This window comes from Phycodurus eques, chromosome 13, assembly GCF_024500275.1.
Source record: "Phycodurus eques isolate BA_2022a chromosome 13, UOR_Pequ_1.1, whole genome shotgun sequence".
Taxonomy (NCBI): domain Eukaryota; kingdom Metazoa; phylum Chordata; class Actinopteri; order Syngnathiformes; family Syngnathidae; genus Phycodurus; species Phycodurus eques.
Window position 1 is genome coordinate 17,204,533 of NC_084537.1, and position 15,106 is coordinate 17,219,638.

At 39.4% G+C, this 15,106-nt stretch overlaps 1 protein-coding gene across 4 annotated transcripts in view; it reads left to right on the forward strand.

Annotated features, from left to right (window-relative positions):
- LOC133411382 (guanine nucleotide-binding protein G(olf) subunit alpha) overlaps positions 1-15,106 on the forward strand; it is a 66,436-nt gene that overhangs the window by 48,474 nt on the left and 2,856 nt on the right. For all 4 annotated transcript variants that reach the window (XM_061693697.1, XM_061693698.1, XM_061693699.1 and 1 more), the window contains 6 exons: positions 13,246-13,300; positions 13,391-13,464; positions 14,332-14,390; positions 14,501-14,621; positions 14,715-14,845; positions 14,919-14,986. In XM_061693697.1, coding sequence (XP_061549681.1) covers positions 13,246-13,300; positions 13,391-13,464; positions 14,332-14,390; positions 14,501-14,621; positions 14,715-14,845; positions 14,919-14,986 — 508 coding nt within the window. The remainder of the gene's footprint in view (positions 1-13,245; positions 13,301-13,390; positions 13,465-14,331; positions 14,391-14,500; positions 14,622-14,714; positions 14,846-14,918; positions 14,987-15,106) is intronic.

The following is a 15,106-nucleotide window of genomic DNA, read 5'->3' on the forward strand; positions in this document are numbered from 1 at the left end:
ATGGATGTATGGATTTTTAATATTATTTTTAAATTTACATGGTATATTAAATATTTTGACCCGGGTCGCATTGACTCTTGAAAATATTTGGTGTATCAAAGAAACAAACATGAAAGGAGGTTTGATTGTCACAATACAGTACATTTCTCTTAGTTTCCGCTTGAACATGATTGGTCGGTCCTGCTCGTTTCCGACGTGCGAATGACAGGATGCATTCGGAGCGGCCTGGCGAGATAGAGGGAGATGAGTGGTATGGACCGACTGGGGTTGCCATGGGAACCTAGCTGCTAAAAACAGGCAGGGTCAGTGTGCTGCTCCTGCTGTGGTGGAGTGAGCATAACTATGCCTCCCGCAGGCCGCCATGCGCAATAGCACCCTTTGCTGAGAATCCTCACGCTTGAGCTCGTCAAGGGAATCAAAACAGGAGATGTACAATGAACAGTCCCTTCCAAAAAGTATTGGAATGGCAAGGTCAATTCATTTTTTTTTGTTATATATTGAAGACATTTGGGTTTCAGATCAAAAGATGAATATGAGACAAAAGTTCAGAATTCCAGCTTTTATTTCATGGTGTTTACATCTAGATGTTAAACAACTCAGGATAGAGCACCTTTTGTTTGAAGCCACCCACTTTTCAAGTGAGCAAAAATATTGGTACTGGCATTATTAAATTAACTTAAAGTGAATAATATTTATTATTGCCCTGCAATTGGCTAGCGACCGCTTCAGGGTGTATGTATCCTGGCTCATGCCCGTAGTTAGCTGGGATAGGCTACAGCATACCTGCGACCCTAGTGAGGATAAGCGGTGTAGAAAATGGATGGATGGACATTTAATATAGGGTGGCATTAAGCCTTACTTGCAATTACTTCTTCAAGGCTGCGACCCATTGACTTCACCAGACTGTGGCATTCTTCATTTCAAATGCGGCCTCTTTCAGTTCTTGTTTGTTTCTGGGGGTTTCTCCTTCAGTCTCCTCTTCAGGAGGTAAAATGCATGCTCTATTGGGTTAAGGCCCGGTGATTGACTTGGCCAATCTAAGACATTCCCCTTTTTCCTACAAATGAAGTCCTTTGTTGTGTTGGCAATGTGTTTTTGGTCATTGTCTTGTTGCTTGATGAAGCTTCTTCCGATTAGTTTGGATTCATTTTTCTGTAAATTGCCAGACAAAAAGGTTTTATAGACTTCAAAGTTCGTTCTGCTGCTAACATCATGAGTTACATAATCACAAAAAGACTAGTGAGCCCGTTCCAGAAGCAGCCATGCAAGCCCAAGCCATGACATTACCTCCACCATGCTTCACAGATGAGCTTGTGTGTTTTGGATCATAAGCAGATCCTTTCTTTCTCCATACTTTCTTTCGCCTTTCAATCACATTGGTAGAGGTTAATCTTGGTCTCATCAGTCCATAAAATCTTGTTCCAGAACTTTTGTGGATCATTACTGTACTTCTTTGCAAAATCCAATATGCCCTTACGATTAATTTTGTTGATGATTGTTTGCATCTTGTGGTATGGCCTGCATATTTCTTCTCTCGAAGTCTTCTTTGAACAGTGGATTGTGATACCTTCACCCCTGCCCTGTGGAGGTTGGCAGTGATGTCACTGACTGTTGTCTTTGGACGTTTCTTCACAGGTCTCACAATGTTTCTGTCATCAACTGCTGTTGATACCCTTGGCCGACCTGTTCCATGTCAGTCTCAGTACACCAGTAGTTTCTTTCTTTTTCAGGACATTACAAATTTGTGTATTGGCTATACACAAGTTTTGTGCAATAGCTCTGATCGATTTCCCCTCATCTCTCCGCTTCAAAATGGTTTGCTTTTCTCCTGTACACAGCTCTCTGGTCTTCATGCTTGCTTAACAGCAAATGCAGTTTTCGCAGGTGAAACCCAAAACCAAAAACAAGCACTATCTAATGTTTAAGCAATCACTCTAAAAGGCAACACCTGACCAACTAAAAACACCCATCAGTAACATGTTATGAACTGGTCGCTAGCCAATTGCAGGGCAATATTAATTGTTATTCACTTTAAGTTAATTTAATAATCCTGTTCCAATACTTTTGCTCACTTTAAAATTGGTTGTTTTCAAAGAAAAGGCACTTGTCCTGCGTTCTTTAACACATATAAATGTAAATACCATGAAATAGAAGCTGGAATTCTGAACTTTTGTCTTATTTATCTTTTGATCTGAAAACCCAATGTCTTAAGTATACAACAAAAACAAAAGAATTGACCTTGCTGTTCCAATACTTTTGGAGGGGACTGTAAGTATCGTACAATTGAGCACATAGAGCACACGGAGATAGACAGATGTGATTCAGAGACTGCTTGCAAAATGATTAGATTAACTTCTGCCTTGTCAGAAATTGAAACGACGGGTCATGTCACAATGAGATGCATCTTTGTGTCAAAGATTCAACGAGCGGTTGCACGACTATCTGATACATTTTAGGTGTGTCATAAATTCAACAACTGGTCACACAGCAGTCAGATTAATTTCTTGTGTACCAGAAATTCAACACACGAGTCAGAGATTAATCGTGTGATCACACAACGAATGTATGAATTTCTGGTGTGTCATAAATTTAGTGACTGGCTGCACAACGATCGGATTACTTTCTGATGTGTCAGAAATTCAACTGATGTTTCCTGTGACAATGAGATTAATTTCTGGCATGATATCTGTGACTTTTTTGTGGACGATCAGCCTTCAAAACTCATGTTACAAATGATGTTGCTTTTAGCGTTAGTGTTCCGACTCCCCAGGCGGCAGTACCAGCTGTTATGTTAATCACTGCTTATTATCGACTTTGGATTTGGGCTGTAGAGAGGAAAAATACCATTTTTGACGGGTTCGACGTCCCAACAAAGCCGCTCGTCTGACATCGAGGCTGCCGTTTTAAAACCCTTGCTCGATAATTCGGGCCACACTATTTTTACCTGCTTTTTTATTTCAGGTGCAGCTGTGATCGAAAGGGGGTTTATAGATTTTTTTTTTTTTTTTATCTTTCATCTGCACAAATCTGTTTGGCTCTATTTTAAGCAGGACATTGAACAGCGGCACGCTACTAGCAAGTATTCCCTCTCGGCGCGGCCACGAGGAAGGCCGAAATGCGGCCTTGACATAGAACAGTCGTTTTTTGTTTACACCAGATTTGGTTTGACTTTCTTGAGTGTCTCTGTTCCGCTGCACCTATATTTAGGACGGGTGCACCGAGCCGTTGATGGATTGGCCTCGTTTGGCGATCCATCTCTTGTTCCTGTTTGGATGGACGGCCTGAGATCTTTCCACCGGCTGACCGACAAGACAGTGTGATGTCTGTAGAAGAGATTTTAGAAAGAGACTTTCCTGGAGTTTACATTAGTTTATATCTAATGTTGCATATTTACTTATTTATTGCTCTATACGCCTCTTCTTTAATATATTTACATCACATTCAATGGTCTGTGGTTTTGGTTTACCAGTTTTTATTTATTTTTATTTAATTGTATTTATTTATTCATCTTTAATTCGCTGTGAGTGTGCTGTTTTGGGACACAAATGGATAAAAGTAATCATACATAGTGTACATACATTGGACTGGCATTTTGATCATGCCAGTACGTCATTTACAGTGTATATCCGATCTTTATCCTGTTGCATTTTCATTCGCATTCAATCAACACAAAAATTTTTTTTTCATGGCAGTCTAAAAAAAAAAAAAAAAAAAAAAAAAAAACCAAAAAAAAAAAAAAAAAAAAAAAACTTGGAATCAGTTCATCCTCAAATGAAATCGGCCCTCTTCCCTAACTTTTTCCATTTGCTTATGCTGCCATAACTTATGTGACTCCGGAGCAAAGAAATAAAAAAATGATAATGTTACTTCAAAGATGAGCTATTGCAAGTTAGCAGGCTAGAATCTGGAGTTCCACACAACGCTACTGTGGCCCTAATGGTCCACATAAAACGGAAGCTGAAAAAAATCTGAATTGTGTTGCTTGAACCAGCTAGTCTGAGTGAGCAGGCTAGCTGTTAGTTCGTGCTTCATGAAGGGTAACCTTACCATTGTGGGACTTTCATAAATGGAGACGTACGAGAGACATAAAAAGATGCTGACTGTGTCTCTTGAACTAGCTAGCTCGCCTGAGATAGGAGACTTTCTGGTTCATGAGGTATAACTTATGAACGTACAAGTTCTATTAACTATTAACACTACAGTAGGAGCAAAAAATAAAAATAAAAAATCTGAATGGTGTCACTTTAAACAGCTAGAGTTTGGGAGCAGCGTACTTCCTGGTTTGTGATGGGTAACGTTACTGGAGGAGTTCTGTAAATGTTGCAGTGGCCCAAATGGTACGGATAAATTCCTGGCGCAGTGTGTTTCTGCAGAAAATTTAACAACTTTTTACGATGAACTTGAAGGTTTGTGTAAATCATGACTTATTGGTGTGTCACAAATTCAACAATTCGGCAGTAATTGAACAGATGGGTCACACAACAAAATTAATAGCAAATTACATGTAACATATCCATCCATTTTCTGAGCTGCTTATCCTCACAAGGGTCGCGGGAGTGCTGGAGCCCATCCCAGCTATCATTGGGCACACCCTGAACTGGTTGCCAGCCAATCGCAGGGCACACAAACAAACAACCATTCGCACTCACATTCACACCTAGGGGCAATTTAGAGACTTCAATTAACCTACCATGCATGTGTTTGGGATGTGGGAGGAAACCGGAGTGCCTGGAGAAAACCCACACAGGCATGGGGAGAACATGCAAACTCCCTACAGACGGGGCCGGGTATTGAACCCCGGTCCTCAGAACTGTGAGGCAGACGCTCTAACCATTCTCCCCCGTGCCACATGTAACATATATTAACATTAATTTCTGGTGTGCCAGAAATTCAACCCACAGGTCATGACGCGGTGATCAGATGAATTTCAACAAGTGGTCGCAGGAATTGGATGAATTAATTTCTGGTGTGTACCAGCGTGCAATTACCTGCAGCATGATGATCGGATGAATTTCTGGCATCTCAGAAATTCTACCGGGTCACACAGCGATCAGATTTATTTCTGCTGTGGCAGAAATTCAGGTGACGGGTTGCGCGATGGTTGTTTCAATTTGTGGTGTGTCAGAGATTCAACTGGTCCACCGTGCCACCATAGTTAGTTTTTATTTTATTTTATTTTTAATTTTTTATTTTTTGGCGGCGTCTTTACAATGAGCCGACAGTAACGTTTGTAGCCTCAAAGACCCCTACAATACAATAAAAATCATAAATTTTTCCATGACAACAAAAAAATAATATTTTTTTTGACACATTACAATTTGTAAATAGCTGAATTTGTGAATGCCAAGCCGCGAATATGCAGGGGTCCGCTATTTAAATTGATACAGGTCTGTTATCATAAGGGTATAATCTCTGGGCCCTTCCCGTCCGTGTGACAATGCTGCTGGCGTGTGCGGTCCCTCGCCAGCGGGTCGGAGACTAAAGTGAAAAAGTCCATTATGCTGCTGGCCCGGGCGGCTCAAAATATGGAAAATATTGATCTGGCCTCCGCGCCGCGCTGCTAATTAAAGAAGCTGCGCTATTTGTAAAAAGTCAAGCCAATTATCAAATGAACACATGAGTGTTAGGGTTGTCGGATTTGTTTGTAGTGGTGCTCACTTACAGCATTTATCGAGTACAAGTGCTCCATTTTACCGCGGTCGTAGGCGCAGGACCCCAAAGCTCCTTTTTTTTTTTTTTTTTTTCTCCCCCCCTCTATGGCCGGCAACATGTGACCCCCGCATGGGGCCCGGGGCCGAGTTGTCCCCCGTGTCAAATGTCCCCATCTGGATTTTGCCGCCTCTCATGGCCTGTATTCCTTATGGGAAGAAAGAAAAAAAAAAAAAAAAACACACACCGTGAGTCAACTGTCTTGTCTATAAACACTGACAAGCAAATACAATATATCAAATAGTGTAATGATACTCAAGTGGATATTTAATGACAAACTATACAGTGGAACCTCATACAATGAACAAAATAACACTAGTTGCTCTCCAAGTTCTTCTCATTTCTAAACTCTTGAATATATATTTTCCAGGCCATCAAGGCGGTGTTTTAGGTAACGTTTTACAATGCTTAACTTTGACAAGGAGAAATACAAGTGAATCACTCTTAGACGGACATGACAGAGCTTTAATTGTGCCGGGCGTATTGTAGTGAGCAGCTTGATACCTTTAGCTATGTCGCAGGAGGTTCAATTTCCTGTTCAATAGTTATTGTCACACTTTTCACTTCTTAAAAATGACCCAAAAAGAACATACAAGTATTAGGAAAAAATGCAAAAAGATTAGGTGGGGCGCAAAAAATATTACACGTTGACAAAAAATAAGTTGAAAGATACCTGAAAATTATGACCCCCAAAATAAATCTTTTTTTTTTATTACCGGGAAAATACAAAATATTGAACAAAAATTCACAAGACAAAAAAATAAACTGTTAGATAAAAAATACATTTGCAATTATGACATAAATACGCAAATAAATATTTAAATAAATATGAATATAAATATTACAACAAATGTTACAAAATAATGAACAAATACAAAAATATATAAAATACTGTAGATAATAGAAATAAACGGAAAAACATTTTAAAAAATACAGAAAAGGATGACCAAAATATGTTTTAGATGAAAACATTTAACAAGATAAAATTGATAAATGGAGTTATGGAGTCGTGGACGCGAGACTCAGGACAGAAGTATGTATTTGTGAGCAACAGTTTGGTTTTGTGCCTAGAAAGAGTCCCACATATGGTATATTTGCTTTGAGGGTGTTGATGGAGAAGTATAGAGAAGGTCAGAACGTGTTGCATGGTGTCCTTGTAGATCTAGAGAAAGCCTACGAAAGAGTACCTCGAGAGGAACTGTGGTACTCCATGCGGAAGTCTGGAGTGGTAGAAAAGTATGTTAGAATAATACAGGACATGTATAAGAGCAGCAGAACTGTGGTGAGGTGTGCTGTAGGTGTCATTTTAAGGTGGCGTTCGGACTGCATCAAGCATCAGCTGTGCACCCCTTCTTCTTTGCAATAATGATTGAAAGGCTGACAGAAGAGGAGATTAGACTGGAATCCCCGTGGACCATGATGTTTGCAGATGACATTGTGATCTGCAGTGAAAGCAGGTGGAGGCATGGGCCGGAAAGGAGCGGAATGAAGATTAGACAAAGTAAGACAGAGTATTTGTGCATAAAAAAGAGAGGGATGGAGGGGGAAGAATGAGGTTACACGGAAAAGAGAGAGTGAGGGTGGAGGACATTAAATCTTAGGGTCAACATCAACAGTCCAGAGCAATGGTGTGTGTGGTAAGGAAGTAAAGAAACAGGTCCAAGCAGGCTGGAACGGCTGGAGAAAGCGTGTGCAATGTGATAGAAGAGTATCTGCTCGGATGAATGGGAAAGTTTATAACTCCTCGTAGTGTGACATTATCCACGATCAACGATTTGGCATCAGAGAAGCCCTACGACGGCAAAATGAAAAGTCTACCATGTTTTTTTAAATATATCTTTCATGTAGTGTGGCTTATCAACGAGAACCCTCCAACATAGCACCTTGACGTCCACCAAAAGGATTGCGTCTTGCAGCAGCGCCTCGCCTCTCTTGGTCGTCGACATTCATTCGCTCGCAAAAAAACAATCTTTCCTGAAATTTCAGAGCAGTGATTTTCAAAATGTGGTCCGAGTACCACGCACGAGTCGTCACAGGCTCCCTTTCGTTGTATGCAAAACAATCACTGAATTAAATACAAATACGATTTGCAACATTTAAAACATAACATACAATCCAATATATTAGAATGAAGCTTGCATTTAGCCTGTTAAAAACATTGTTGTTACACTGTAGTACATTTTATTTGTTACACTGTAGTACATTTTATTTTTCAAGTACAGTACATCCATCCATTTTCATAACTGCTCATCCTCACTGGGGTCACGGGTGTGCTGGCGCCTATCTCAGCTGACTTTGTGCAAATGTGCTGTTTTCAAAAAAATGTCTTCAAGTAAAATGTTTATTTAACTTTTATGTTCCTTGCATTTTAAGTGAGTCATCATTCCGGTATTTTTGTATTATTATTTAGGAGCAGTGTTAATCTTCAAATTGTGTGTAATGTTATCCATCCATCCATTTTCTACCGCTTATCCGAGGTCGGGTCACGGGGGCAGTAGCTTTAGCAGGGACGCCCAGACTTCCCTCTCCCCAGCCACTTCATCCAGCTATTCCGGGGGGATCCCGTGGCGTTTCCAGGCCAGCTGAAGGACGTAGTCTCTCCAGCGTGTCCTGGGTCGTACCCAGGATCTTGTTCTTTTGGTCACGACCCACAGCTCGTGACCATTAGGTGAGGGTAGAAACGTCGATCGACAGGTAAATCGAGAGCTTCGTTTTTCGGCTTAGCTCCTTCTTTACCACAACGGATCGATACAAAGTCCGCATCACTGCAGACGCTGCACCGATCTGCCTGTCGATCTCCCGTTCCATTCTTCCCTCACTCGTGAACAAGACCCCAAGATACTTGAAGTCCTCCATAATGTTATAATGGTTTACAATAAAGAACATAAATTTTAAGAATAAAAACTTCTATTTTTGATAAACACTTAGCCCTTCTATATTACTTGTACTTTAATCACTGTGGTACTTGGAGAGCAAACTATTTTCTGAGGTGATACTTGTAAAACGTTTTAGAACCACTGCTTTAGAGCATGTATTTACAGAACACCGGCATATTGTTTTCATACAAACATTTGTGCTAGCGCTACCTAGCTAGCTACATAACGGTATGTTGCCTGCTTGCGAGCAGTATTAAAAGTATATGAACGTTATCTCGAGCGCTCCTTGAGGAATTGACAGCCCAAACCGTCCTGTCCGGAGCAGCCAGGGATGACACCGTTTTTGTCTTCTATTTTTAAATTATTTCTTTTAATTTTTATTTATTTTTTATTTTTTTATTTTCCCAACACAAAACATTGCCGCAATCGAAACTAACTAGCTTCCATTGTCTTTGGTGCTATGGTAATGGTTTTATCCTGTAGTGTTGACATGTTTTTTAGTCTCTCTTCCCCCAACAGTTTCATTTGACAAGATTAGCCCAATGATCGTAATTGGATGATATTGTAATATATGTCGTGAACTGTTGCCAGTGTTTTGCTCAAGACACGGCAGGATTTTATGGCAGTGGTCTGACATAGTGCCATCACGAGTAATTTGTCTGCTAGTCTAATCCAGATATTAGAGACGGTGGCACTGAAGAGACAACAGGCAAGAGAGCTAGAGGAAGAGAAGTTTGATAGATGTAGTGAGGTGAGGGCCGTTGGTGTTAGAGAGGAAGATGCAGAAGATGGAAAAGGATGACGCGCTGTGGCGACACCCTAACGGGACAAGCTGAAAGGAAAAGAAATTAGCATTAAACGAGCGGACATTTTTAAAGCTACATTGTGGGGTTGTTTTATTAAATACACAGTAATTGTCTTTGTTTAATTTAATTTGACATTCAACTCACAACTAGTAGTGTTATGAATGAGTTGAGTTTGCTGCCACAATCTCGTGCTTGTATCTTGAATTTTTGCTTGCATGTCAAAGCAAAACATCTGGTCAGGCACCATTCTATTATGGAAAAAAACAAAACAGAACTATAATATGAGACAGAAATACTAAAATATTACTTTAAAAATACTAGACAAAAATATTGGGGCAAGGGGGGTGGGGGTGGAATACCTGTCACCTGGTGTTCCTTCTGCCATGTTTTTTTTTAGCAGCGTAGCATGAACAGTCTTCTTCGCCGAGTAGCGACTTTTTCTCCTTCAGTCTGCGTCGTCGTCTTTCTCTGTTTGCCGTTGCGGCACACTCACCCGATGGGTGAAGAAAATTTGGTAGGCACCATAACTCAAGTTTGAAACCGTCTGAAATTTAAATGTTTTTTTTCCAGTAAGGCGTTTAAACCATCCCTACAAAACGACCGACTTCAAACATGATCGCTTGCATCAAAACGACGGCCCATAATTTTCTTATTTATCACTGTTTGCCCCAGCATGAAAAATCACAGCGCCAATGTGAAATAATAATACATAAGAGGCTGCGAACACATGAGCCGCACAGAGTCGCATGCGATGACGACCGCTTTGCACGAGGCCCAGCAGTAGAAGTTACGGAGTTGTACACACGCACACACTGATGACTTGACTGGATATGCCGCTCGCTAACAATCAATCGCTTCTCTTTCTCTCTCACTCTTTTTTTGCTCTAATCCATGACCTGACCTGTGTTTTTTTTTTTCCTCGCTTGCTGTTTGTCTCTGTCTCTATTACTGGTGTCACATGACGGTTACAAAGCACTCAGTAATTATAACGTTGTTCAATTGTGCAGGGAAAAGGCTGCCTAAAAATACTCTCATGCTGCTCCCTCAGTACAACAACCACAACAATACAAGGACGTACGCATTGGAACCCACCGGAGTGGAACGATCCTTTATTTAAAATCATAATATAAATGTTGAATCAAATTTTTTTATTTATTTATTCATATGTATTAGATTAGTTACACTTGTAGTTTATTTATTGTTGGCAATACATTTTAATATTCATAATGTGATTAAAATAATAATACAATTATTGAATTAAAATTGTGTATTTATTTGAGCAATATATAATTTTAACATTCATTCATTCATCCATCTTCAGTTCTGCTTATCCTCAATAGGGGCGGGCCTGTCCCAGCTATCTTCGGGCGAGAGGCGGGGTACACCCGAACTGGACGCCAGCCAATCGCAGGGCACATATAAATAACCATTCACACTCACATTAAAACCTAAGGGCAATTTAGAATCTTCAATAACCTACCATGCATGGTTTTGGAACGTGGAAGGAAACTGGAGTACCCGGAGAAAACCCACACAGGCACTGGGAGAACATGCAAACTCCACACAGGCGGGTCCGGGATTTGAATCCCGGTCCTCAGAACTGTGAGGCGGATGTGCTAGCCAGTCGGTCACTGTGCCGCCATAATTTTAACATTCAGAAATTAAATTTAAAAAGCAATGTATTGAAAAATTCCATATTTAAAAATGTTATTTATTCAAAAATCAGAAGGAAAATATTATTTTGAATATTTCACTGAAATAAAAATACATTAAAAATTATAGATGTGTATAAATGTTTTATAATTATATTTTTAGGGAAAAGGTATATTTATAAATATATTTATTTAAAACGAAATACTAATTTTTAAAAAATATATTTTTAAATACATTTTATGGTGGAAAAAAATCATATTGTTAACCAATCATATATATATTTATTCAGAAAACCAAATAAAAAACATTAAAATATCCAATAAGTAACTCTCGATGATGTAACTTGTGTCCTGTGTTCGCATTACTTGTTCTCTCAATTATGATTTTTCTAACATTATAAAGGGAATACATGTTAATAACAGTAATTGTATTATTGGAGTCTTGTATGGCGTGGGCCCCGTGTGTGCGCGTGTGTGTGCGTGTGTGTGTGTGTGTCCTGAGCTAGGCTCTTGACGCTACCGCCGATGCCATCATCCGCGCGCGCGCACACACACACACACACACGCGCGCACACACACACGCACACACGCGCGCGACAGTTTTATGTAATCCCTCCAGCAAAAATAGCCTCGACTGAGCAGCCATGCCCTCTTGTGGACACAATCCGCTTCTGCACCTCCTCCCCTCCTTGCCAGACTGCTTGGAGCCTAGATGCATGGTGGGAAAAAGTGGACTGAGAGCCCTTGCTATTTAGTATTTATGCTCAGCATAATAAATTGGCAGTATTTACTGTATTGAAAAGATGCCATCAAAGCTGCTAATTTGAATTGCCAGTTTGACAAATTGTTTTTGACGTTTACGAACTTTCACCTTAGACTAAATTATCTTTGATGTTAACAAAAACTTGTACATTAGGCTCATTGAAGATGTTAATTGTGATGGATGTGTACAAAAACATGTTAGGTTCGTCGAAAATTGTCTGATGTTTACATAAACATGTAGGCCTACGTTGGCCTTATTGACGTTAGTGTTTTAGATACCAACCTTAAACGGGTATGTGCAGTGAAGACGACATTGCCATTTGCAACGCTTGGCTCGTTGACAACGTTGAGTTGCTAACCGTTCACAAAATTGTGATGTTGCTTTCAAGTAAAATTGTCTTTGAATTCGACAAAAACCTCATTGAAGATGTTTACCCAAATTTGGAAATTAGGTTTGTTGAAGCCTTTAGTTGTTGATAACAATAACTAGTATGTTGCATTGAAGACTAAATCGTTATTGATGTTTAAATAAACTTGCACGATAGCCTTGTTGATGTTAGTGTTGTCGATGCCATCAACTTCTTAAACACCTAACCTACAATTCCATTACAACATGCTGGTAATTTTTTGACTTGAGTTTGTTGTCACATTTCTGTCGGGCCAATTACTATTACTATTACTCGTGCACTCACTGTAGTAGTCTCGCCACGCTGCACTATTTGCATATCTGTTGTTGACCAATACTGGCCACTCATGCCAGAGTAGCATCTGCTCCACTTGCACACTGATTGAGGAGTGTCTGCAACATTTGCACAATCAACATTGTCCCAGATTATCGCACTACTCGTCACTTTAAACCGCATACACTCCTTGAAGTCTCGGCGCCCTTTGCACAATGGTCATTGCACCGGACTATTGCAATATTAGTCATTCGAACTGCTCTAAGTGCTAGAGGACTCTGCATCTTTTTGCACAATCCTCAAAAATAACAAATGTACCGGCATTACCAGATAACTAGCAACCCTTTTTTTAGGGTTGCTAGTTATAAACTTAAACTTAGGTATGTTCATTGAAATTGTCTTGGATGTGTACAAATTCTTGGACGTTAGATTTATTGAAGCCTGTATTGATTTATTGAAGCCTACATTGCGTTTGTTTACAAAAACATTTTTGCTAGGCTTCACATTAAACCGTTCAACTGAAGACTAACTATGCCTTGATGTTTACGACAAACTATTGGAAGGCTCATCAAAAGCGATACATTATCTCTTTGATGTTTACCAAAACATACGTGAACGAGACGCTGATCAGGTTCTGTTTTTTTTGGGGGTTTTTTTGGGCGTTAGTGCTCGGTGAAGACGTATCATTTTTCCTTGATGTTTACAAAAACCTACGCTTATGTCATTCAAAAATGTGTGTGTTGTCTTTGTGTTTGTGCAGTTTCCTTGACAGAATCGACTCGGTAAGACAGAGCGACTACACGCCTACAGACCAGGTAAGCCCTCCCGAAAAGTCTCAAACTCGTCACTTAACCATTGCGTGCAGCAAAGTTTCTCGCCTGTTTTGATCATGGCGTGTTTTTCAGGACCTGCTACGCTGCCGAGTGTTAACTTCAGGGATTTTTGAGACGAGGTTCCAAGTAGACAAAGTCAACTTTCAGTAAGTGTGTCAAAGTTAAATAAGTGCAGTGTTAGTGATGTTAATACTGATGTGGAATGAAAATAATAGCGCATTAATTTTATAAATAGGTCCTTTATGTATTAAAAAAATATGATACTGAAAGTCAATAAAACGGACAATAAACAACAGTTGCAGGTAAATGTAAATATTTTAAAAATAATAAGAATAACTATCCAAGAATATTTGAATATGTATTGCTTTATCTATTATAATAATAAGATATTTTTGAAATATTTAAATATCTAATGATTTAACAATAATAATCATATCAATAAGTGATAATACAATTAAATTGAATCATAAAATATATCGTCATTACATTCGTATTTGTGAATTAAATAAAATTATCACTTCAACAAATGGTGACTGAAATAAACGAAAACACAAAATAATTAAATTGTTTTAACTATTGTAATAATAATACAAAGATATTTTTACAATGCAAAATGTATAAATATTACATTGAGAATTTTTACGCAAATAAATATTACAATATCAAATTTAAAAATGACTGAAACTGCCAATATTATTTTTTTAAAATCTAACCTAAATTATATTGTAATTTAATTTGAATTTGTAAAGATAAAATAGTGATTTCATTCACAAAATAAAAATAATTTACAATGACAAATGCTAAAATTTAGCTGATACAAAATGCACTACAATTGAACATAAATCTAATGATTTTGATAATAATAACCATAAATATATTGAATAGAAAAATACATGTCGTAATTTGGAATGACTTTTTCTTTTAATTACGTTTAAGTAAAATGGAAATAGGATGGTGAGCACAAGATGGCGGCAGTGAGTTGTTCCTTAGTGTTTTGTGTCCTCTGCTCATAGCATGTTTGATGTTGGCGGCCAGCGGGACGAGAGGAGAAAATGGATCCAGTGCTTTAACGGTCAGACCCTCAACCATTGTTGTTATTGTGATTTTTTTTTTTTTTTTTTTTTTTTTGCACCGCCCCCTCGCCGCTCACGATATCTCCTTGTGCGCTCTGTCCACTCTCAGATGTCACGGCCATCATCTTTGTGGTGGCGAGCAGCAGCTACAACATGGTAATAAGGGAAGACAACAACACCAACCGGCTACGAGAAGCTCTCGACCTCTTCCGCAGTATTTGGAACAACAGGCGAGTCGCCGTTTTGATCCGGTTTTCCCCCTCGTCCAACTTGATCCAAAACCATTCAAATCACACGTGGCGTCGTCCGCTTGCTTTTTGCAGGTGGTTACGCACCATCTCAGTCATCTTGTTCCTCAACAAGCAGGACATGCTCGCCGAGAAGGTATTAGCTGGAAAATCCAAAATTGAAGACTACTTCCCCGAATACGCTCGCTACACCATACCAAATGAAGGTGGGTTCCACACACGCACACACATTTTGGAAACCATTCCGTGTGTGTGTGTGTTAACTGTCCATTGTTTCAGCAACTCCTGAGCCCGGCGAGGACCCGAGAGTGACGAGAGCAAAGTTCTTCATCCGAGACGAGTTTCTTGTAAGTAGGAAAGGACCACATAAAAACAGCAACTACCATACAGTGAACCCCTGCTGATAGCGGGGCGTCGAATCGTGAAAATCTGTGAATATTTGACAACCAAAAATGGGTTTGGTATTG